Source organism: Ruditapes philippinarum, unplaced genomic scaffold (assembly GCF_026571515.1).
Source record: "Ruditapes philippinarum isolate M1 unplaced genomic scaffold, ASM2657151v2 ctg552_1_1_1_1, whole genome shotgun sequence".
Classification (NCBI taxonomy): domain Eukaryota; kingdom Metazoa; phylum Mollusca; class Bivalvia; order Venerida; family Veneridae; genus Ruditapes; species Ruditapes philippinarum.
The window spans coordinates 106,534-133,315 of NW_026864408.1; the positions used below are offsets into that span (position 1 = coordinate 106,534).

Consider the following 26,782-nt stretch of genomic DNA (forward strand, 5'->3'; position numbering starts at 1 on the left):
ATAAATTCGACCGGATGTTGATTACTGCTGCCATTGTGAAGTTCCACGCGCGTAAGTTAGGAAGTAACAAAATTGACCATTAGCGAATTAACTAAATACCCATACGGCTGTCCGGAGCTAGATATAGTGCCACTGATAAAATAAACTCTGTCAACATTTACGAGCTGTTTGAATTTGTGCGAATTACCAAGAGGAATCGTTTTGTGGAACACGTGGGTTTCACTTCTCAGTTAATTTGTTATTTATGATAAGATAGTCGGATTTTTTAATATATATTGAAGAAAACACTAAGAAAATGGGTGAAGATTTTAAGGTTGTGAATGCTGACGGTGATAGTGATTCTGGAAGAATAAAGTTGAAGAAGGAAATAGGACTTCACAATGCTGTGGCTATCATAGTGGGGGTTATTGTGGGGAGTGGAATTTTCATTAGCCCTAAAGGAGTTCTTATGGAAGCGGGCTCTGTGGGACTGTCACTTTCAGTATGGGGAATGTGCGGAATTATTTCACTTGTAGGGGCTTTATGCTATGCTGAACTGGGAACATGTATTCTGAAATCAGGGGCAGATTATGCGTACATTGGAGAAGCATTTGGACATTTACCTGCATTTTTGTACTTATGGGTTGCTTTAGTTATTATTATGCCAACAGGGAATGCAATTACAGCTTTGACATTTGCTAAATATGTGCTACAGCCAATATTTCCAGACTGTGAGGTTCCATCAAGTGCAGCAAGTTTACTGGCGGCCTTATGCATTAGTAAGTATTTAATTTTAGTTATTGATTTCCCTCTATGGGCCCCTTGTAGTAAATTTACTATATAGTAACACCATGCATTGAACACATGGGTTTCATCATCAAATAGTTTCGGTGATACACATGGTTGCATCATTAGGAAGGTTCCATTTTCAATTCATGAATGATTGATGGGGTTAGATTTGAAATCAATAATATCTTAAAAATTGATTTTAAAGTTGAAAATAACTTGAATCACATATAGGCTGGCATACATGTATATTGGGCTAACATGTATTTTTATATATAACACAAATTTTAATATTAAAATATAACTCAAAATGGCATACACTATGTTCATTTACACTGTATTATATTACTTTGTGCTGTTGATGAAAATAATAAATAATAAAATACTTCCTGACACAGTCTACTATAATATATTCATATAAATATAAATATGTTCACTTAAACAAATGAGCTCTTCTTTCTCAAATAGGAAAAAAAATAACAAATTTCAAATTGAGAGGAGTCTCAGAGGAATCAACAAATCTACTGGTGTGAGATGGAAAGGGATTTAAAACTTTTCCCACTACACCCTTACCCTCATATCTATACTTACCCTGGCTGCTGAATTTCATAAATGGGCTTGTCCAGCATCTGTTTTTTTTAACTGACCATTATCTATTTTGGGGATGTCAAGATGAAAATTAAAAGTTACTCTGCCAGCAGATGTACTGGTTGCAATCGCTTTACAGGTACTCTCAGTTCCAACCGGCTAAGCCAGTTTAACAAATAAATCCTTGAGAAATGTAAAAGGTGACTTGTATCAAATATAAATTTGTCTTGGTCTGTATTTCCTGTGTTGAGTAAACACTTTTGTTTACATATTTGTCAATGTTAATCAGAGCCCAAGGTAGGCTCCTCTTAAGACCTACTCTATAGAAAAAGCATCTGTTTAATTAAAGTGACATTATGTCCAAAAAGCATCTGTTTAATTAAAGTGACATTTTGCCAATAAGAGCAAATAGTGAGTGTTCAAGTAAAATTAAAATACAAATGTTACTACATTTAATGATTTTTTTCATATTAATGTTTTCAATTTTATAATATTAAGCATCACTGAGTAATCATTAACCCCTGTGACGACCCTGAGACTCATATAGATATCCTTCAGGAATTAGCGGTTATGTCCAATTTATGAAGAGTGGGACAGTCTTTTTATATTTTAGACAAGTTTTTATATTGTATCCTTTAGTTTACAATAATTGTAATTATTAATTATTGTTTACTCGCCATTATAATAGTCATTCTTTTGGAATATACATCTAATTTACCTCAACTTGACCCTAAAAAAATAGCATAATGTCACTTTAAGCAACAACCTATTTTCTCAAAAGTAGTATGTAATTTCTTACTATGATAACATTTATATCAACAAAAAATAGACTTATCCCCAAGGTGTAACTGTTAATTAATTAACCTTTAACATAGTGAACCATTGTTCGTTCTTTCTGATGTTTTCTTTTTTTTTAACTGACATAGATAAATGTCAGTTATGTTAAGTGTTATTTGTACATAAGTATTTTTGTACAAATGTACCAACTTGGACACATACTGGCAAATTTATTACTGTTGAATTTTGATCCATTTGCTTCATTGTATGGTATTAAACCATTTTCATGCTCTCACTTGGAGGAAGGGGGAGTTGTTGCTTATGTCTGTCTTGCTTTCAAGGTGTGGGACTCGCTGACAAACTAGTAGAACGTGGGCCAGGGGGCATCTGTATACTGTGGACACACTTCTTTAGTTTAATCGTATTGTTGCAAAAAAGTCTCTAAATTTCAACATATTGTGTTCATGATTAAATTAATTTTCTGGACAAAACTACATAAATCATATCATTTGAAGCTAATAATTCAATTCTAAATTTGCAGTTAAAATATTAAATATATAATATTGAATATTCAAAGTCTGTCTAAATATAAATTGGGAAAAAAGATTTCCAGCTATATTAGTCTAAGTCTATACAAATGTATATTAATTTGGGAAAATATTTCGATGAGAATTAAGGGAATGATTTTAGATTAGCAGCAACATATGGCCATATTTATTACTAGTGTAATAAATAACTTATAATTATGATCACATGCCTGAAGTCAAGAGCTTTATACACATCAGTTCAGCTGCTCTATAAAAAGGGAAGGGATACTGATAAGGATCAGCAAGCGCAGTGGTCAGCCTCTGTGGTGTTAATTAATTCATGGGGTTATAACATGTTATTAATTGGCACTTGGTTAATTGATCTTATCCCTTTTGGCTTTATATCTTCTGAATCTGTGTTATAGTCCAAGGTCAACAATATAGAGACTGGTCAGATTGCATGGATGTGCATGCTGTCATGCCTCTCAGTATGTACAGTACGTCTTGGCATTATTTCAGTAAATTATTTCAGTTTCATTATCTAATGATATTGATCATCTACCATGCAATGATGCATGGCCTGGCTTTGTTGCAGATCTGCAGATACATTGTATATGTAATTTTCCCAAGTTTAATTTTTTAATTGTAACCAATTTTCTGTTGAAAATGTGCAATTTTCTGTTGAAAATGTGCAATTTTCTGTTGAAAATGTGCAATTTTCTTATAACTTTCAATAAAGACTCTAAACATGAAAAAAAAAAAGGGTTTACAATTAGAGTGGTTTGTTGGTGCATAAACGTCAACCTGGGACATAAGAGTCACTGGTTCATTATATATAAAAATCAAGGGTATTGCCCACGTCTGATGCATGTATATACATACAGAAATGTCACATGACAAATGGGTCGAAGCTGGAACTCTAACCATGGGTATGCAGGTTGATGACCAGTATGACGTGGCCTTTGCAAATATGAATCTTAGTTGTTATACTATTTACAACTGAAATAGACCACATTAAGAAACATTGCATAAACAAAGTTTTTCTAACCTTTAACATGCTTAAGTCCATGTTTATTCCTTAAATGTTCTCTAATACCTGATACAGAATTGTATGACTTATCACACTGATCACATATATAAGTTTTTCTTTTATCCTCTGTAGATTTTACACTTATCTTATCCTCATCCTCAGAATTTTCAAATTCACTAGCTGTAAATTCACCAAGAAAAAAATCTAAATCAATATCCTCAAAGTGAACAAAGTCCAATTTTCCATAAGCCATATTGCAGTGTATCAGTGTGTATAAATTTCATTTTTTTTTTTATTTTTTTTAATGCGTTTATTTAAGGTCGCTGCCGGAAAGCCCATATGGGCGACCGTACACTCAAGTCGGGCCATCCTAGAGCGTCCCGCCGAGATTTTTCGTCAATTTTTTTTCAGCTTTATTGGTGGAGGTAGACCCCAGGTGCCCCTCCGGGCATTATTTCAGGCACGAGTGGGCACCTGGGTAGAACATCCGACCTTCCGTAAGCCAGCTGGGTGGCTTCCTCACGTGAAAGATTTCGACCCGAGTGAGGATCGAACCTACAGCGGTGAGGGACCTGTGATCTCAAGTCAGCGACCTCGGCCACGGAGGCCCCCACTGTAAAATTTCATATATGAACATTGCATCTTAAATGTTTACTTTTTATGAACAAAATTGAGTTTAAACTGTCAGTCAGTTTTAAGTTTATTTATACTCGGCGCCGGAATAACCATATGTCCGAGAATTCAGCATCCGTGCTTGTCCACTAAGGTAGTCGCATCGGGGACGTCTTTGTCAAGCTGAGTCTTCCTGATATTTCCATTCTTCGTTCATTGGTGGTAGAGGAGATGACAATATTGGCCAGGCATCATGTTCCATACTGACGATAACAAAAACGGCTCTCATTAGCGCCAACCCTCCAGAGTTAGTCACGACAGGTCAACCAATTTCCTCTGGTACCTTAGATCTATGACTTGACCTGCTGTGTGCCTTCTCCGCGACGTGCACGCCTCTGGAGGGATTTGGAGAAGAGTTAAAACTGTCATTCAATAGCATCTTTTAAAAGGGCATTATTGTGTGTAGTAAGAAATCAATCTATTCAAAAATGAAGATTAAAGCTAAATAAGAACATAATTACAAATATATGTGAAAAATAAGTTTAAACATCAAAGATTATCAAAGGCCATGTCACAAACAAACATGAATAAAACAAAGGTCAGACATTTCATTAAACCAGAAATTATTACATGTTATAAACATGTTTATAGCAGCTGTACACTTTAATTACATAATATATATATTCTATAATTAATTTGACATAATTATATTCTATAATTAATATAAACCATGTAATTAAAGCTATAATTGAAATTTAATGATTAAGTTATTTCTGAACATATTTTAATTACAAAACGTAAATTTTCTATCATAATTAAATACGGTAAAATATTTATCTGTATCTGATTCATATTTATTCATATTTTCAAAATTGATTCAATGAAAAAAGTATTTAAAAAACCAACAACCTTTTTTTAACTATTATTTTGATTGCCCACCTCCCGAAATCACCGGAAAATTTATGCACGGAATATATCAACCCGGCATGTACCGTGATTACGGCGTTTAAAAATGGCGCTTATCGATCGATCGATCTCGATTGGACACCAACATTGGCCGTGATAAGAAAGCGCGAGTTGCTTGTCCCGTTATCTTATGTCCCAGCGACATATTCACATTTGGTTGAATAGTTAAAAGTTGCCATCCTAGACCTTTTTTTCACTGCTCCGCACCACAGTGGGTTTGAATCTGGCTTGAATGATGTTAAGTGTTTAACATAATTTATAGTATATATAATCAGTTCAATAAAAAACAAACGCTTTCCTTAGCTTTCGACATTTTGTCTTTTTCTGAAAATAAAATAGATTATAAAAAACGTTTTTACATTTTTGATAGGATATAATCAGGGCTTCCACTAGGAATTTTTTTTAGGAAGTCAGGACTTCCTTTCAAGGAATTTTGGAAGTCATGAGGAAAATTTCTGGAAGTCAGTTGTTCTTTCGTGTTTCAATGTTTGATTTATAGTATGGGATGATACCGGTAACAGCAATTATTTTAAGTATTAAGTTCAAGGTACCTTCACATGATTGTTGGGTAAATAACTAGGAACATTTCCCTGAAAAGGACTGTATTGTTGTTATTTAAGGACAGCAGTAACCATGTAGAACCTTTCAGTGATATCATTCAAACATTTGCTAATTGGTATAACAAAAAAAAAATCCAAAAATAAGAACTTTATTCTTTATCAATCATGGTACAAGTACATATAAACATAGCATACAACTTACAAATTTAACAATCATAAATGAGAAGTACTACATGATCAAACATTTTTCAAACATTATAGTAAATGCATAACATAATGTTGTCTTAAGTGAATTTAAGGGTATGAATATATTAATAACAGAAAAAATTATCAATACATGCACAGTATCATTATCAATAATAAGAAAATGCAGAGTACAAAATGTACCATCATTTCTTTGTCTATTTTACAGAAATATGTACAGGCACAATAAAAAAATCTTACTTGATTTATATTCTAGCTTATATTGTTAAAATAAATATTAATAAATAGTATAATTTGGTGATATTTGATAAATAATATTTACAAAAAAGGACAGGCAAAGATAAAAAATAGTCAACAATCCTTACTAAGTAAACCTATCTTATGTTTTATTATATAGTATATTTAATTGATTACTTTGATATTGCCATTTGATTGGAATAAACTTAAAAAATCAATGAGGATACTTCTAAAAGATATTTACAAAAATATATACAGGCAAAGAGAAAATTAGTAAACAATAATCTCAGTAAATGTGGCTGATATTGTTCAATATTTGTTAAAATATATACTAAATCCATGTTTAATGTGACATGATTAATGAGATTATGACATCATTTGCTTGCTATTAATTTAGTGCATAACACTATTAACAAAATTAGTGTGAATAAAAAGCAATCCTTATTGCATAATTCTGAGGTACTTTCACACAGTCACAACTTTTCAATACTCAGATTATCATTATTGAACTTTTCACTGAACATTATCATTGTAAAGTCACTTGCTTGGTTTGTAAAGTTGAGCCAATCTCCTTTTCTTTTCAAGGCGCCAGTGTTTAATTGCTTTGTCATAAGGGAAGTTATGTACACTTGGGCCAGATGATAATTTCATCAAAATGTCAAGGTTATCTGGGGTAAGGGAAGTTCTGGCTTTGATTTTGATTCTGTTTTGCAGACTGAAGCCGCGTTCACAAGCAACACTAGTGACTGGGATACACATGGCTATAGTTACCAACAGTGAAGTCAGAGGATATTCCTCTTGGTGTCGCCTCAACAAGACCTTATGAAATTCACTTAGAGTCAGTTGTTTGTAAGAACCATGCATTAATGTTTCTATTCCACTGAATTCCCTTTTAAGTTCCATTTCACTTATTTTGTAGAACTCAGCAAGTTCCTTCAAGTTGTCGGATGTCTCACATGCTGAGAGAAGGTCGAGACTACGGGGCTCAAGAACACTGAAGGCTTTCAGTATTGAAGTAGAGTCATTTGACAGTCTTTGTTCTAGGTGATGGCATACACTACCAATGTAATCGTTTTTCAATTTGTCCATTTGAGACTTCTCATTGGCATGTGTAAGTTGTATTCCCTTGAAGAATAATTTGCTTCCATTAGCACTGATATTGTCTTTAAATTCAGCAGTTCTTGTCCCTGTCACATTTTTAAGACCATTCAAACGTCCTAGAGCACTATCACGTAATATGTCCAGCTGACTTACATCTAAAGATTCAGCTTGAAGCTGTTTGCTTAAAATTCCAATAACTGACAGCACGTCACTTAATACAGCCGTAAAGGCAGGAAACTTATAATGTAACACATCCTTGAGTAGCCCTTCTGCGATGTTGTCACCTATTGTGTTTTTTCCCTCATTTGATTGTAGATAGGCCACAATTGAACCATAACACTTGTGAACAGTTGTAACAGCATTTTCCATCGCCAACCAGCGAATATTTATTGGATCCTTGAGTTTGAGTTGTGGTTCTTGCATGATATCTTGCATTGCCTCAAGTTTAAATGTCCTGATACCTGAACCTGACACATGAACATACAAATTTTTCAAAGTATCCCTATAATGTTTCAAGTACGGAACCTCCTTTGATGCGTCTGAACAGGCTAAAGCAAGTCTATGGGCCATACAATGGACATGAGTCAACAGAGGGGCGTCATTTCTTAACAACTGTCCTACACCACCTTTTCTCCCAAACATGACAGAGGCACCATCACTACCAAATCCAACTAAATTCACCATGTTAAGTCCAAGTGATTTCACTTTGTTCCTCAGTTCATTAGCTATTGTTAGCGCAGTCCCATCAGCAATTCGTATATCTCCAACTAATTGAGTCTTCAAATCACCAGTGTTTTTACACACATACCTTATATACATTATCAATTTCTTGTGAATAGACAAGTCTGTGCTCTCATCAGTAATAATTCCATAGTACTTAGCACTTTGTAGTTCACTTTTCATTTGTTCATCTAACACATGAATCAAACTTTTCTGCACACCAATGATAGTGTCACTATGCAAGTCTTTCATTTCTGGATCAACACCACTTAATCTTAAAAAATCCAGCTGCGTGTTCACGAAAGAATTTGGAAGATTTTGTTTTGCTACAAAGTATGTTGTGCGAAATAGGTGTTTTTCAGATTCTGAGATGTGTATGATGGGTTCTTCTTTTTCTACCTCTGGATCAGTACCATACAGCTGTTGTCTCATGTGATCAGCCTGCACAGCATGTTTGTGGTCCTTGGATTCATTGTGTTTTACAAGTGTGGATCTCTGTAGATTTCCTGAAATAAAAAAAACATGACAATTGTTAGCATTGTTAAATTTCATATTTGTAAAATAAAAAATATTGATTAAATATCTTTTGTGTTTACAATTATTTCTACCCAATACAATTTCAGTGTATCAAATGAATCATAACACATTAACAAATTTAATCAGGCTTGCAAATTAAAAGTTTTATGAAAATAATATGAACACCTTTCTCGACCAAATTATTTTTGTAAATGCTTACTGATAAAATAAAAGCTAACATATATTTAGTAATATTTACAATAAAAAATCAAAATATCATAAATTATTTTATTTCCTCACTATGTGCCGAGCATTTTATTTTTCAACAGTTAGCATGTTCATTTTTTTAATCAATAAGATAAATTTAATAGTTTAATTACCAGCCCCTTCCTTTGTGAAAGAATTTTGAATTTTTGCAGCACGACATACTTTACAGTACATCTTCTTGGAGTCTGAATTATATTCAAGCCAGTCAAATTGTTTGAGCCAATTATCTTGGAATATGCGTACAACAGGTTTTGAATTTTGATCACTTTTTGTTTTTTTGGAAAGTTGCTTTGGAGCAACATTCTCAGACTCATCATTTTTACGTTTTTGAGATATGCCAAATTGCAAAAGTGACCGTTGAGACATTTTGAGAATGTGATGAAAGTTTGGGTAGGGAATTAGGTTTTTAAATGTAACTTTGCTTCTCATAATTAGCGAGTGGAAAAAATTATATACAATCAAATCATGATCAATAGAATGTGTGAAAATTAAACGTCTTTAACTTCAAAAAGGAAAAAAAAATCAAAAGACAAAAAGTTGAAACACACTTCGCCGACTCGGCAAACTTTCGGATATCAATCAAAACTTGCCGATGCACACAATTGAATAAATCATTTTATCTAATTAAAGTAGAAACAGGTACCTACCTCGGTTTATGACAATTAACTGTCGATTATCCATACAAAATAAACAATTAATCCAATCACTTTGTTTTCACGCTTATCAAGGTCATAAATCAACACTCGCTAATTCGTCACATTACAGTTAGTCTTAATTGCTGATGATTATAATTGGTTCTTCCAAAGTGCCCAAACTTGCCTATATATGAATATAAAGACTTGGCATTGACCAGAGGTACACCTAGGTCTTTATCATCTCCTGCTGGTAGTAACCATATTCTATTTGAATTTTCTTTTTTTCAGCTATACTGACATTTGTTAACTGTTACAATGTGAAGTGGGCAACTCGAGTTCAAGATGTTTTCACTGTGGCCAAAATCATCGCCTTGGTAATGATTATCATCACAGGGATTGTGAAATTTGTAACAAGTAAGTAAATTATTTGTTATTCAGTATTTGTTTATGAATTATATTTGTATCCATTTAGGATTCTTCGTTTGATGAATTTTCATTCTAACCCATGGTGACTTGGTCAGTGCTGCAGGACTTAAAAGATACCATAACCTTACAGTTTTAGCAGTGTCTTTTTGGTACATATATTACACAGTACATATATAAACAGTTATAAACAAAACTTACCAGTAACTACATATTTCTGCGCCAAAAATTACTCAGTGGTCATTGCAATTCTTTGTATAAAATTAAGTATTTTTCAAATGTGTCTATTGTATTAGCTAGGCTTGAAAAATGGCAAACAATAAATTTTATTCAGTTAATAATTTATTTGGATTTTTAAATAGTCAATTTACAATAATTAAAATGAGTGTATCTTGGGGAAATAATTTTTTCTAAAGTTACTTTGCATTGTCAGGTTTTGTCTAATAATCCCAAATATATGAGGTTTTTTTTGGCACAATAGTCTCTCAGTATTGTGCTGAGCGCTGATAATTGGAATGCTTGGTTAGGGGGGAGAGGTAGACTTCTGATTGGGAACCCCCTACCCCCCGAATTAACTGGGAAAAACCAGAATATTTTTTGTTCTGGAGTAAGTCTATTGAACTATTTGTTTATCACATTAAGAAACACAGCCTATTCTGCTAAGCATAAAATTTTGTTTTTGTATTATCTCAAAGCCTTTGTTCTTTCATCTGTGCCAAGATCCTACCATTAGGTTAGATTTCGGACAAAGTTGATTCTCAAATTAAAAAATGTTTTATAGAATATATTGAAAACTTATCCCGAATAAAGCCATGACCTTTTATCTTTAACCCAAACAAAGTTGTTTATTTACATTTAGTATTATTGAAAATAATTGTTGGTCCCAAAAAGCTATAAAAATATTATTGGTCTTAAGGACTTTATGTATATTAGGTTTCATTAAATAGTATCAATATTTACAAATAAACTATTGTAGCGTATTTGTAACACATTGTTATAATGTGGAGAATTGTGCCGTGTAGACTACGAATTATATAATACAAAGTTTAATTGAAAAGAAAAAGAATGCTTAATAGAAAACAGCTTATTTTGAAATAAATTCTTATGTGGCTTTACCTATTTGTTGTACAGTAAAAAAAAATTAAGAAAATTTCGAGGAGTTTTTAGACAAAAGTATTATGAAAATATACATGTACATGTACCCAGGTCTTTAACATATGTGTATTTCTCTATTAAATTTAGATGTTTATGAAGTCAGCTGTGCAAAAAATTTTGTAAGATTTAAAATATTTTAATATTTTTTATGTCCCATTAAAATTATTGATGTTTGATAACCATTCATTCCCCTTAGAAAATGAAATTTTATTCAGACCATTGGCATGTAGATTATTTGATGAATTAATTTGATCAAATTGAAGTAAAAAAAACTCCCTATTATCATCCGATTTGTATCTTGTATGTGTCAATTAAGAAAAAAACTATCTTGTCTACCAATGCATAATGCATTTAAAGTTAATTTACAATGAACCTGAGTTTTTTGTATGTGTGAATTAAGAAGAAAAAAAACATCCTGTCCTATAAATTAATGCAAGTTCAAATTGATTTACAATGTACTGAGTGTTCATGTTTTTTTTGACAGATGATCAAGTTGAAAGTTTTGAGGAGCCTTGGGAAGGTACAACAACAAATCTTGGCAGCATTGCTTTCTCGTTCTACTCCGGTCTCTTTTCATATGCAGGATGGTAAGTGTCCATAACCCCTTTGCCTCCTGACGGCAACATATTTAATAACCTGTTCAAACAGTGCAGACCAAGATCAAGCCGACACCTTTGTGCAGATCATTGTTTTCACTGTTCACTAATAAGTTAGTAGTGTGAAAAGGATTTAAATCACTACAGTGTTTGAGCAGTGCCTCTAAATGCTTTCAGAAGTTGTGGTTACAATGTTGAAAAATATTGCTCTTTTCACAGATTCTTACATTTTTCATTTATTATCATAAATAAATATGTGTTAAGAGAATGAACTCTAGATGTCTGAAAGTTCATTTCTTAGAGTAAAAAGGTGAGATTTTAACATTATTGGAACATCACAGAACAACACAGTGGCAACAAACACAAATTGAATGGCAACAAAGCTGTTGCTTCTGGAAGTTTGACGCTGCCACTAAACAACGCCATCCCATAACACGAGAAACATCAATGTTGCTATAAAATTTTGTCATTGAAAGAAAAGTAGAAATCTATATAAAGACAAGTGCAGAAATACAATTATAACTATTGATAACTAGCACCTGTGGATTCATTTAAAGCTTCACACATTTTTCAGAATCATTTTCAGACATTCTAACACAACCCGCATTTTGCCCTATTGAACATAGAAGAACAGAAAGTGTGTGTTATTATGCAACAGATGCACAGTTTGACGTTCTATATTTAGACGTGTGACGTAATCATTTTACACGTGACGTAACCACTAAAATCCGATGCGCTGAAAATAAGTACGAAAACAAATCAGGCGCAATTTTGCTTAACTAACAAGTACGGCAACATTTATTTGTTGATGTGTTAGAATCGAAATAATATATCCAAATCAGTGATTTTATCGCTTGATAACATCACTGTTTGTCGGTCGGATGCGCATCATTATATCACTCGGGCTACGCCCTCGTGAAATAATTCCTTGCATCTGAACTCCAAACAGTGATGTTATTGAGCGATAAAATCACTGTTTGGGATATATTATTTCTTAAATAGTTTTGAACCAAGGGCCATAACTAGTATGAATTTTCACTAAATTATTTCCCTTTTTGAGCTTCAAGGCCTAAGTATAATGTTGTAGTACAGTTTCATTATCATGAACCAAGAAAATATTCAATTGACCTATCTGTAGACTGGGGTTGTTATTTTAACTTTAAACTTGTCATAATAGAAAATGGGTTTTTTCGCAAAATGTTAATTTATTGAATAAAATTTTTTGACCAATTTGTCAATGTGATGGCAACCCACTGTTTCAAAAGAATAAATGGACAGTATTTTTATAAAGAAAGAAATTCAAGATATCAACTGCACAGTTTGATATCGGTCCTGACATGTTCGGTTAAGATTTTGTTATTGGTTCAGTTGCATCGACACTGAGTGTTAAACTCATGTGGTTACTTTGCAGGATTGAAGTTAGCAACTGTCCGCAGCTTTGATCACTAAATTCTCATGGAACTGAAATTTGAAAGACAAAATGAAGAGTTTTACATTACATTATCTTTATTACATTATGTCATCAGGGCGTAATAACGCCTATTAACAGGTTAACTCATTATATAAGCTAATAGGAGTTAAACCGTTTTTGCACTAAGGTGATGATTAGTTCTTTAGTTGTGGTCTACATTTTAGTCAACTGTCAGTTTATTTGAATATCCTTAGGAAATTTTATTTATATTTAGAAGCTTACTAGGTTTAGGCAAAAGTTATAGATGTAATTAAAACATTTTAAATGCTTCATATATGAGATCATTTTAATGTGGATATTTTGTAAATATTTTGTTGATGAAGCAAATATTTTAAATGGTCTGACATAAAGTGAAATGATTTTAATGTTATTTTAATGTATAAGTTAACTTTAAAGGGAATAAATCCCTGCAAATTTTGTTTCATTTTGTATGAGTGCACATTTACATGTAACCTTTGTTATTATAAATATAAGTAAACAAGTAATTATAGGTAATTATTGATAAATCGGTGCATCATTGATATTTATCATCCGATATCAAGCTATTTTTGTCTTGATATGCTTTGCGCTGAATCAATGATCTAGCACAACCATACTATAATTTTAACTGATAAATATTAAATAAATTTTAATATTAAACAATGCACACAGTTCATAATTTGAAGTACATGTAGGCTAGGTCCATTTTAAGTTAAGATATATTTAAGTTCAATGGGTTAACTGTCAATGGGTTGTGGGGCAAAATAAGAGTTATAGCCTAATTTTGAATGGCCCGGTTGTCCTTTGATGACTGAAACAAAAATGTCCTGATTTATTTCCACTAGGACATTGAAGCCGTCACTGATCTGTCTGGTCAACGAGTTTAATGTAAAAGATCTATAGAAAATTTGAGTTTTTTATGACGATAAGATGTGGCTTGGGTGACAGGTTTTAAGGTTTTATATTTCAAGACGTAAATAATTGCGGACAGACAGTAATGTCTGACAGCAGGTATAGTGACTTTTGTAAATGTACAATTATAAAGCCACAGGTATTTTCTTTTCTGAACAAATGACTTCAAAATTGTTTATTTTATGTTCAACAACAAACATAGGGTCATGTTCGCAAGTTGTGAAAGGTAATCCCAAGTGTTAGAATGCTAGGTTATTTAGATACCTTATCAACATCTTAAAACATTCTTTTACTTTGGTAAAATACAAAACAAACAAGATCTGGGTGTTGAAATGGGACCTATATTGACAATTATCGTGCAGTCAAAATAGTTTGTTTACATGCTATTCTCTAATGAACTTGTTACTTTAACCATGGCCTTTTCAAAAGATAGGAACAATAAGATTTTTTTCTACATTTGTGTGTGTGTATGATGAAATCAGGAAAATTTTGTCAACTGCACCTTTGAAATGTAATTTTTTTTACATATATAAATGAAACATTAAGTAGCATACTACCTAACCAACATAAATTTAGTAAAATACCAAGTCAAGATAGCACATTAAAGACACCTCAAAATATTAAAGGTCAGTCACACAAACCCTCTCTGGACTTAGATTTTGCTTTACTCTTTCCATGCTATTTTTTTTTAGTAACTTGTCCTTCTTTCAATCTGAACAATAAAGGAAAATATTAACTCACTTATGAATTTCATGAAATATTTTGGCACATCTGGAGGCATGTAGCTTTAAAGCCTTGAGTCAGGAATGCATTAACCATTATTTATTATTGAAACACATACAATTCAATTCAGTTAAACAACTTTTATCGTTTTTATTTTCAGGAACTACCTCAATTTTGTGACGGAGGAACTTAAAGATCCATACAGGTATTGCAATTATTTTATATTCTGGCTAAATGTTGCAATGTATGTGGGCTTAGATTGTTGGTGTGTAGGTTCCTTCCATAGAACTTTACCCTTTAAGCTAAATGTTGCACTTTACCTTTATTTTAGGCTAAATGTTCCAAAGGCTACTGTGATAGCTTTCTTAGATTTTACAAAAATGACAGTATAAGGTTCTGGGCTGCAATTACTTTATTGTAACACTATTTCTTATTTGGTAAAGCGCCATCTGGTTTCCAAGTACAAGTACTCTGGTATAACACTGTGTGACATATGAGTTTAATTTATGATTTGATTATTACATGTATTTGTTACTTTCTAATTAATTCCAAGTGCTTATAAATATCTTTAGTTATATTCAAGTTAAACTATTGCCAATCAAAATTGTTCTCTTGTTTGGTTTGGCATTATGACACTGTAAGAAAATACGGCTGTAGACAGGATGAAAATTGTTATAAAAAGGTAAGGGCTCTTCAGTTATAAGTCTTTTTACTATTGCCAATCAAAACTGTTCTGTTGTTTACAAATACTCCTGTTTGGCATCAATATGGCACTTAGAGGAATACGACTGTAGACAGGTTGAAAATTGTAATATAAAAATGTAACGGCTCTTACAAGATATTTATTATCCTGATGAAGGTCTTGCAAGACTAAAACCGGTAGATCCTAGAATAAACCAGTTACAAACCATCCTGATGTTTGATGTGTGTTCTCTCCTTCTCTTGATTTACTTGTTAAGATATTTATTAGATCGTTTATATGGCTTTTTACTGTTGTCAGGTAGGGATAGGAAAAAAAAATGTCTGCTTGTCATAGAGTGAAGTAAAAGGTCGGCACTAAATATTTAATTTAAAGGAACTCCACTGAGGTCAAAGGCCTAAAAAATGAAATTTGAATTTCTTACATAGATCAACTGGCTTACTCACAGTGGAGAAACTTAAACAAGAGGATATCAAAAGATGATTACGAAATATATATTAACCCATTACTTCATATACACGCCTTTTAACACCTTTTTCACCCCCCCCCCTTTTTTTGTTGTCTCAAATGATACAAAATGCCTTATTTAGACCCCAAACACTTGTTTTTGTTTGAGAAATGTTGTTAAAAAAGTGACCTCTTTTTCGGCGCGGCACCCCAACCAAAAGATACATCAGGGGGTTGCCAGAAGGGGGATGTGCCCAAGAAAATTTTGGACTTGTGAGAGGCTGTAAATGACCCAAGAATGATCATAAGGTAACGTGTAACCAACGCTGAAAAGCATTTGACTCTATCTCAATCCATTGAGAAGTTGCAGCACTTTGAAATAAATTTTGATGGAAAAAATCAACGCAAAATAGTGATTTCTGGCAATTTTGAGATGTCCCCTCGTTGCCAAGGTAACAGAAAATTTAAGCCTGAGCATGTTGTTGCAAGGGCAATGGTCCAGTCAACATTTGTGCCAAGTTTGATTAGTGTTGAAGCAGTTTTTATAGTATTATAGCAATTTGAACTTGTAACGGGAGACTTTTCAATAAAAACAGCCATTTTTCACAAAATGGTCATGAAGTAATGGGTTAAGAAAAAAGTGAAAACTTATATTTTTATGCTAGTCTGATCTAAAAGAAGGTAGTTTTTGTGAAATTAAATAAATGCACTTGGAAAAGTAGCTATTCCTTAATATTCATATTTAATAATACAGTAGCATTAAGTAAAGGTCAGAAAGTAATTATTGCTGTCGTTGATTACTGTAATAAATATGCCAGCTGCATCCATAAATGTTAGGCAAAAAAAAAATGTTATATTTTACGTCCCGTACCTACCCTCTTATTTTTGGACTGCAGGCCTTAGTATTTTTATTAACATTTTTTCAATAAGTTTTCCTGACTATATGTCAAATTATATTTAAAGAATATAAATATAAGTGAAGACCTATCGAGAATTTTTTATTAGAGGACCAGAAACAGAACTTTGTATCTTTTGGCCTAAGTACATGTAGGTTTTTTTATAAACATATATATTATGCTTATATTTAGACAAGAAATTAATGCTACCAGTGAGTTCATGTACATGTATGTTTTGGATAATTACATGTGTTAAGTTTACATAGAACATATAAAAATTGTCAATTACCTGTTGTCCAATAAATTTAACAAATATATACAGAAAAATTATATAAGAAAATGTTTTACCAAATAGTTATGTGAGCTGTATGGAGGTCTGACATATAGGTTGTATTTTTCACAGGTTTTGAACAAAATTGTATAAATTTATGTATGCAATTGAATACCATATGTTATGCAAATATACTGGCTATTAAAAATACATCTGTAACAATTTGGTGAATTATGATTTGTCAATTTATTATACATTAGCATTTAATCTTTAGCATTATTGGGACTATAGAATTACTTTAAAAAATCCATGACAAAATATACATTTTTGTTTACATCTGTCTGTTGGTGCAGTATAGAACTCTTTATTCCAAATCAATGTTCATAGATCATATAACCCTCCCAGTGAACATACATTTTTTTTCGATATTCAGTAAATGATAACAGTTAAAAATTGTAGAAGTATTTGTTTGCTAATTTTGAACAAAAAAAAATCTATTTGTAAACTGAATGAATGCCACTGTAATTAAAGCCATGTGCTTAGCCATTTAGCTTTTTATGTGTAGAGTATATTTTGATATATAGAGCATTGTAGAGCGTTGGATATGTAAAGCATAAGATATGTAAAACATTAGATATATAGGGCATTAAATATGAAGACATTAGATATTTTTGGAGCATTTTTTATCATTAGATATTACAGTATTTGGGTATCATTTTTATATGTGAGTATTTATATGTAAAGCTTGGAATGTAGACATGAGATATTAAAGGCATTTATATAAGAGCATTGGGTGAGCATGAGATATAGATCATTAGATATGCAGATCATTAGATATGTAGAGCATTAGATATATAGAGCATTGGATATGTAGAGCATTGGATATATAGAGCATTAGATATGTAGAGCATTGGATATGTAGAGCATTGGATATATAGAGCATTGGATATATAGAGCATTGGATATATAGAGCATTGGATATATAGAGCATTGGATATATAGAGCATTGGATATGTAGAGCATTAGATATATAGAGCATTAGATATAAAGCGTTGGATGTATAGAGCATTGGATGTACAAATCCTAGATTTGAGAGTTTGTGTCATGAGTGCAGCACATGTGACAATTTGAATGTACAGAGTGCCATTAATTATCCAGCAGTGTTTCAAATGACTGATAAACTTGTTACTTTCTTGTTTAAAGAAAGGTTGTCTATCAGAAACTCTGACTGTCCAATTTTGGGAATTGCTTGCTAATTTAGTAAGTGCTTGCTTATTTGGTAAGTGCTTTCTGGTTTCTGAAAGAAATGCTGTCAATAAAGTACTGGTGAACTAGCAGAGGAAAAACTAAAAAGTTGAGTATTTGTATAGATTATTGAATGATTGATTTAATGAATGATTTACATTTCAGAAATTTACCTCGAGCAATCTGGATATCCATTCCATTAGTGACAATCATTTATGTGCTGGCAAACATTGCATACTTTACTGTCCTTACACCACATGAAATGCTGATGTCAGATGCTGTAGCTGTTGTAAGTATAACTCTTTATCTTTAAATCATTTAATACTGGCTTGAGTGGCAGTAATGGAGAGACAATGATGCCAGGGTAGACTCAGGTAGTTCTGCAAATAGCGCTGTGCAGTCGGGCCTAACTCGACTGTTAGATAGTTGTAATTTATGTTTGGATTTTGAAATCCTGAAACCTTGAGTCTGCTATCAGGATATTACCTCCTATGTTACCAGTTTAGACCAAGATCAGGTGATACATCCTGCCGTCTGATCATGGTCTGTAATGTTAACTTTTCAATCGGTTCATATTTTTAAATTTTCCTAAAAAATAATGAATGGTTTTGTCCAGATTGTAAGATGGACAAGTCCATTTAAGATATTTAGTGTGTTTAGGATTAAATAAAAAATGGATTATTCTATGCAGCAGCAGCATATATGTCAGTAGTCACAGTTGGAAGTGAAAATTCTTGTGTCATTTAGTTACAGGAGCATATTTTTAATACATATGGTACATTTCAAATTTTGTCAAATTGATATTTTTAAGTTAAAAAAAAGGTTAACTTTTAAAGGTAGTCAATATATATGTCTTAGAGGTCTCTTTTTGCAGTTTAAAAATGAAATATTGAATGTCTGAACTTAAGCTTTTTAAGTGTTCATTATTTATGTCAATAAATGAAATCTATTTTTCACTGGCTAGTACTGGTTTTTGGCCGAGTTATTTATATACAGAAGCTATTAAGTGTCAACATTCATTTAATAGATTTTAATACTTGTAAAGTTGAGAGGGAAAAAATGTACTGCCACTTATTGTTGGCAGAATCACTTAAACTGGAAAACATTTATTATTATATTTACTAATATCGAGTGATTATCAATATAGTAAAAATAATTCTTAAGTGTCGAGGGTTAGAGTTGATGACTTCTACTCCAGTTACCTCTCTGGCGTGGGTTCGATCCACGGGAGATGCTTTGGTAGTTTAGCATGGAGGAAGGTAGTCTAGTACTGGTGTAACTCTCCAGGAACGATGGTTAGGAAACTACCCGCCTATATGACTGAAATACTGTTGGAAAAAGGCGTAAAATGAAACAAACAAACAAACAAAAGTGTGTTTTGTTTGCCGATAATATTGAGATTAATGATATACAAATAGAAATGATATTTAATGAACTGTTTAGGAATGGTTTAATGAGAAACTGTCTGTGATATCAAGTTATTTACTGTGTAATTTGCTGTCATTGGGATTTTTCCTAACATGTTCTTTTGGGTTGTCATAGTCATACAATGATTTTGCTTACAAAATTACCCAGTATTGGCTGTTGACTCACTAACAATGTATGGTTACTCGTAAAGTTTTAATGACTCTTTAGCAGTTTATCATGTGAAATTATGAGCACCTGTTCCACAAGACTAATCTTTACAAAAAGTCATTACTTATATTGATTGTTGCAACTAGTATATCCATTATTTTACGTAAAGAAATATGAAGAAAAATGATATATCCATTATTTTATGAAAGAAATATGAAGAAAATCCACATGTTTGAGTTATGGAAGTGTTATCCCCTGTCATTCCAATTGAGCAACGGAAATGTTACCCCAGCCATAAGTGCTTATGGACTACCCTGGATCATAGGCTCCTTGCAACAAACAAACAGTCCTGATTTATAATTACATATGTATAACAAATTATTGCATGTGTATAACAGAATGAAATTGATAAAACTATACTTATAGTTTTAATCTGAGATAAAATATTATTATAATTTTACATATTCCTATGTTTGCAGACATTTGCAGATCGTACATACGGTGTTATGAAATGGATCATGCCAGTTTTTGTAGCTTGTTCAACATTCGGTGGTGTAAATGGGGCCATTTTTACATCAGCTAGGTTTGTTGAATAAAATTTACTTTTAACTTGGATTGAACATAACAACATGCACGCAAGTTTTCATGCATTTGCACGAAGTTCAGGTTTTAATATACACCTAAATAAAACTTATTAAAATTATGCTTAATTGAGAGTTTTCATGTTTTCTAATCCCATGTTAAGTATTACTGAAAACTTTTAAAAGTCTTTAAAAAGAGTGCTGGAACTTATGTATTAAATTAAGGTGTATTATTATTAGAACTTATTACGATAATAGAATTTATAGTGTAACCTTTGCAGAACAGCTCTCAGTAGAGCAATTACCTTTTTACAATATTTTGTAATTTAACCTGTCTAGAGCATGTGTGTTCCGTGGCCGAGTGGTTAAAGGTTGTTGACTTCAGACCTTTTGCCTCTCACCACTGTGGATTTAGAGCTGTGCATGTGTTGTCAGATTCTACATGTGAGAAAGCTATTCAGCTAGCTTACGGAACATTGGTGGTTCTCCTCAGGTGCCCATTTCTGCCTGAACTAATGTACAGAGGTTGTACCTAGGGTTTTCCTCCAGTAAAAGCTAGAAAGTTGCCATATGACCTATACTGTGTTGGTGTGACTTAAAACCCAACCCCACAAAAAAAGAAAGAGCAACACCCCGCAACAACCAAAAATTGAATATATTTGTCACCAAAATGATGCTTCTGTGCAGAGTTTGTACTGAATGATGTTATTTGCAATAACTTTTTGATAAAATCTAAATATTACATATTGTTATTTTTGTTTTGTAGGTTGTATTTTGTGGGAGCACGGCAGGGACATTTACCAGGTTTCCTAGCAACCATCAGTACAAACAGATTCACACCTATGCCTTCTTTAATATTTGGAGTAAGTTCAGTTTTTTTCTGAGGGTTTTTTGTTGGTTTTATTTATTAGATAATTTGCCTAATGATATGGCTACACCCACTTTGAACTTTACCTTATAGGATTGAAGGTGCCGGACCCCAGCATAGGGCCAGGCCAGTCTGAATTGCCGGGAGTATGACAAGGCACTATACTGAATAAAGTTAAATTTTCACCTAAATATCCCAAAACTCCTTAAACTCTAGGCCACCTCTTTCCTTACCATTGATGAAGTGAACCGGATTTCATCAAGTTGATATGATCATAAATGTAACATTAGTGAACAAATTGTTTCATATGTGATTTTATTTCAGGCTTAAATCTTGTGTAACATTGTTTTCAACAAGTTGACTTAATTACAAATGTAAAACTAAAATTTTGAATTTGGACAATCTTAAATCATTTGTTCAGGTTTTTTTCTCACTAAATAATGGCGCGTTAAATGATATTTCAGTGTATTGTATCACTAATAATGTTGAGTTACGATGACTTGTTTGCGTTAATCAACTACAGTAGTTACGTCACCTCGGCATTTATGGCGGTGTCTATTGCCGCACTCTTGTATTTACGAATTACCCAACCTCATTTGGAACGTCCAATTAAGGTAAGTATATGTCCCTGGTCCCTGTATGTGTAATAATTTCGGAGGTGCCCGGGAAATTACTTGGGGACAAAACCTCTCGCATCAAATGTTTCAGAACTTCAATCATATTTCGGACCAATTTATGTTTGACCTGCCAGTTATAGGAACAAAGATGGTGGAATTCTGATGGATTCAAAGGGATTGGATATAAGATTTAAAGGGATTATATAAAAGGTTTTGTCCCTAACCAGAATCAGACAAAAGAAGCCAAAAGTCAATGTCCTTTTTCTGGTTTCATCTTCCAAAGTATTGAGCTGACTAAGGGTTATTGTTGGGAGTTTTAAGTAACAAATCCAGAAACAGACATTTATGTTTTAGGCCTTAATAAAATATGTTGGTGACGGGGTCATTGCCGGTATATGTGTAATAATTAACGAACGAGGTATTATTTCTACTTTCAGTGTGTTCTGTCATTGCCGGTATATGTGTAATAATTAACAAACGAGGTATTGTTTCTACTTTCAGTGTGTTCTGTCATTGCCGGTTTTTGTGTAATAATTAACGAACGAGGTATTGTTTCTACTTTCAGTGTGTTCTGTCATTGCCGGTATTTGTGTAATAATTAACGAATGAGGTATTGTTTCTACTTTCAGTGTGTTCTGTCATTGATTATGTTGAGCTCAGATGACATATTTGCCTTAATCAACTATGCAAGTTTTGTTGAATCTTCATTTATCGGCCTCAGTATAGCCGGGATGTTATATTTACGATACAGTCGACCCGATATGGAAAGACCCATTAAAGTAAGTATAGATATGAAAAAAACTGCAGAGTCAAAATTACATAAATTATCATTAAAATGCATAGATTTTATGATTATTTACATATTCATTGAAATGAGTAAGTTTTTGTTTGAAAATTTGTAAGTAGCTTAATGGTGTAATGCAAATATGGTCATCTAAGCTTGTGTGACTTATACTAAGACACTCTATTCAACTAAAAATCAGTTTTATTTTATCATGTCTGGATATTTTATGGTATTCATGTTTCTGCTGGAACTACATGTATATCCATTTGTGCTAACAAATGGAGAAAAATATACAGAAATGGATAACAGTGAACTCTCTAGAGTAACTCTACAAATAATGATGAATTCTTAATGTTTGTTATAATATTTTGTGTACTGAAACATTCTAAGTTACAAATAATTGTTTCTTTCTGTGCTGTTGCTAAATTGCTAACACTTATGTTTAATTTTTGAGGGTGAATTGAAAATCTCTCCAAGATACAAATATTTGTTTTAGGAAAAAGTTCTTTTTGACTAAAGAATTGTCATAGAGTTTAGTGCCACAACCATATTTAGCTCACCTGTCACAAAGTGACAGGGTGAGCTTTTGTGATCGCTTTTCGTCCGGCGTCCGTCCGTCCTTCCGTCGTCCGTAAACTTTTTCTTTAAATGACATCTCCTCATAAACCACTAAGCCAATTTCATCCAAACTTCACAGGAATGTTCCTTTGGTGGTCACCTTTAAAAATTGTTTAAAGAATTTAATTCCATGCAGAACTCTGGTTGCCATGGCAACCGAAAGAAAAAACTTTAAATATCTTCTTTTAAAAAACCATAAGAGCTAGAGCTTAGATATTTGGCATGAAACATCTTCTAGTGAGTGTCTACCAAGTTTGTTCAAATAAAAGCTCTGGGGTCAAAATTGGTCCCGCCCCGGGGGTCATTGATTTTCCCTATATGCATATAGTAAAAACTTAAAAAATCTTCTTTTAAAGAACCCAAAGAGCTAGAGCTAAGATATTTAGCATGAAACATGTTCTAATGGGTGTCTACCAAGTTTGTTCAAATAAAAGCCCTGGGGTCAAAATTGGCCCCACCCCGGGGGGTCATTGATTTTCCCTATATGCATATAGTAAAAACTTAAAAAATCTTCTTTTAAAGAACTCAAAGAGCTATGGCTAAGATATTGAGCATCAAACATGTTCTAATAGGTGTCTACCAAGTTTGTTCAAATAAAAGCCCTGGGGTCAAAATTGGCACCGCCCCAGGGGGTCATTGATTTTCCCTATATGCATATAGTAAAAACTTAAAAAATCTTCTTTTAAAGAACCAAAAGAGTTAGAGCTAAGATATGTAGCATGAAACATGTTCTAATAAGTGTCTACCAAGTTTGTTCAAATAAAAGCCCTGGGGTCAAAATTGGCCCCGCCCCGGGGGGTCATTGATTTTCCCTATATGCATATAGTAAAAACTTAAAAAATCTTCTTTTAAAGAACTCAAAGAGCTATGGCTAAGATATTTAGCATCAAACATGTTCTAATAGGTGTCTACCAAGTTTGTTTAAATAAAAGCCCTGGGGTAAAAATTGGCACCGCCCGGGGGTCATTGATTTTCCTTATATGTGTATAGCAAAAACTTAAAAAATCTTCTTTGAAAAAACCCAAATAGCTAGAGTTAAGATATTAAGCATGAAACATCTTTTAGTGAGTGTCTACAAAGTTTGTTTAAATAAAAGACCTGGGGTCAAAATTGGCCCCGCCCCGGGGGTCATTGATTTTCTTTATATGTGTATAGCAAAAACTTAAAATCTTCTTTGAAAAAACTCAAATAGCTAGAGTTTAGATGTTAAGCATGAAACATCTTCTAGTAAGTGTCTACAAAGTTTGTTCAAATAAAAGCCCTGGGGTCAAAACTGGCCCGGCCCCAGGGGTGTCATTGTTTTTAACTATATGTGTATAGTAAAAACTTTAAAAAAATCTTCTTTTAAAAAGCCCAATGAGCTAGAGCTTAGATGTTTAGCATGAAACATCTTCTTATGGGTGTCTACCAAGTTTGTGCAAATAAAAGCCCTTGGGTAAAATTGGCCCTGCAACATTGGGGGGGGGGGCCTATATACAGGTGAGCGACCTCAGGGCCATCATGGCCCTCTTGTATAGATTAAATAGAGCACATATTTTATAATTACTCAATTATTTGATGTTCAAATTTATGTGCTTTTTATTAAGACCAGAGAATAATGATTTAATTAGGTTTATATTGGTCTTCCAAAAATGTTTGATACTCAATAATTATTTGTCTGAATGGCCTGTTTGACGGAAAAGTTAGTCACTGTCTTAAATAGGGTAAAAACCAAAACAATTTTAAATATCAAATTAAATTTCACAAATATCACTAAATATTAAATATCACTGTCTAAAAAGAGCTCTGTTGATGTTCAAAGGTCAGAAGAAAAAAAAACCGATCTACCTTACAAAAAATTGATGGTTCTACTCATGCTTAAATAAGGAACTGTGCAGCAACTCGGGTGTTCTTCTATACGAAAGTCGCCATAATATGGCATTTATAGTGCAACTGTGACTTAATGCTCAAGTTTTTATCATAATATTAATGAAATTTATTTTTCTGTTTCAGGTATTTATTGGTTTTCCGATATTTTTTATGGTGATTTGTCTATTTTTAATGATTACACCATTAACAAACAGTCCGATGGAATGTTTTATGGGTATAATAATGGTATGTACTGGTATACCGGTGTATATTATTGGTGTCAAGTGGAAGTCCAAGCCACAGTTCTTCACAGATTTGTTAGGTAAGTTTGTAACAAATTATAACAAAACAACATATGTATCTCTTTCACAAAGTTATCAGTCTTTGAAGTTTTGAGGGGTTAAGCCCCTCTTTATCAAGGAGTTTGCTGTTTATTTAATGAGTCACATTTAAACCATTTTTTTTCCATAAATACTAAGTTATTTACAAATAACTAAAGGAATTGAAATTGTTGACATCAATAAAATGACACGAACAATAGCAATTATGTCCAAAATTGATGATGGCATTTTGTTTAAAGTTTGTTAATAATAGTGATAATAATTCTAACGTTAATTATTATTATTATTAAATTATTATTAAAACGCCATCTTCAGTTTTATCGGAATTTCTTTTGTTGACGCCAACTACATCATTTCCAGATACTATTTGTAAATAAGTGATTGCTATGAAAAAAGGAAGTTAATAATTTATGTGATTCATAAAAAAACAAAAAACAAAAAACAAACAAAACAGCAAAATTTCTGTTGTAATATATCTATCAGTTTCATGATTTTTTTGCAACTCCCTATTCAGTTTACTCTTTATTGACCTGCTATAACATTAAAAAAAAATTTGAGGAAAATGTTTGAAAAAAAATGGTTTTAAATTCAGTTTTGAGATAAGAAAAACTAAATTTCTTTATCCTCTTTTTGAATTGTTTTTAAAGATAAATTGTTGAGATAAAATACTTCTTCTACATTAGCGGTGATATTATACCTCTTACAAGCTGTTTTTAAGTTTGCTTTTATTTTTAAAATTAAGATTGTTTTGCTTTGTAGCTTAGCTATTTGGTATTAGCCCATAACACTCAATAAAATTTGAATACAAGTTCTTTTCTTAAAAGCTATCAAGGTTATTCACTTTAAACTTCACAGAATTTTTTCGAGTCATGATTTAAGGCCTATGTGGAAAACTTGCGCAACCTTTCTGTAAAACTTCAAGTGCTTAGCAATTCTTGAAACAGCAAATAAAAGTGTGGTCTTTATACAAATGTATAAAGGTAGTGCCTAAAAACATGTGATCTTTCTGTACAAGTTTACATGAATAGAAAAAAAAACTCTATCTTTTTTTTACAGACAAGTTTTCAATTATTACACAGAAGACATGTATGAGTGTAATGGAGGAAATGAAGGAAGATTAGACGATGCAGCACAGACCGGCTGTTCCCATGTTAATATAAGTATTACTGCTATATGTTTGTTGACAGCTGGGCCGAGACATTTTAGTAGTAATTAGTGGTACTGTCC

General features: G+C 32.5%; 2 protein-coding genes across 2 annotated transcripts; one reads left to right on the forward strand and one right to left on the reverse strand.

Annotated features, from left to right (window-relative positions):
- LOC132725471 (Y+L amino acid transporter 2-like) lies at nt 1-26,782 on the forward strand. The gene is made up of 10 exons (XM_060710604.1): nt 1-758; nt 9,794-9,919; nt 11,568-11,670; nt 14,925-14,969; nt 18,489-18,612; nt 20,378-20,481; nt 21,246-21,342; nt 22,594-22,743; nt 25,359-25,536; nt 26,612-26,782. Exons 1-10 carry the CDS (start codon nt 296-298, stop codon nt 26,674-26,676), a joined length of 1,455 nt encoding a protein of 484 aa, XP_060566587.1. The 5' UTR covers nt 1-295; the 3' UTR covers nt 26,677-26,782.
- LOC132725470 (zinc finger protein 862-like) lies at nt 5,650-9,628 on the reverse strand. The gene is made up of 2 exons (XM_060710603.1): nt 9,518-9,628; nt 5,650-8,593 (listed from the first exon to the last, which is right to left on the reverse strand). Exons 1-2 carry the CDS (start codon nt 9,549-9,551, stop codon nt 6,804-6,806), a joined length of 1,824 nt encoding a protein of 607 aa, XP_060566586.1. The 5' UTR covers nt 9,552-9,628; the 3' UTR covers nt 5,650-6,803.

Bases quoted from the DNA above. Each gene is read 5' to 3' on its own strand.
- LOC132725471 (XM_060710604.1), top strand. From the start codon at position 296: ATGGGTGAAGATTTTAAGGTTGTGAATGCTGACGGTGATAGTGATTCT. The intron at 11,671-14,924 runs GTAAGTGTCCAT...TTTTATTTTCAG, and splicing joins CTCTTTTCATATGCAGGATG to GAACTACCTCAATTTTGTGA. The intron at 20,482-21,245 runs GTTTGTTGAATA...TTTGTTTTGTAG, and splicing joins GCCATTTTTACATCAGCTAG to GTTGTATTTTGTGGGAGCAC.
- LOC132725470 (XM_060710603.1), bottom strand. From the start codon at position 9,551: ATGGATAATCGACAGTTAATTGTCATAAACCGAG. The intron at 8,594-9,517 runs GTAGGTACCTGT...TTTTTATTTCAG, and splicing joins GTTAATTGTCATAAACCGAG to GAAATCTACAGAGATCCACA.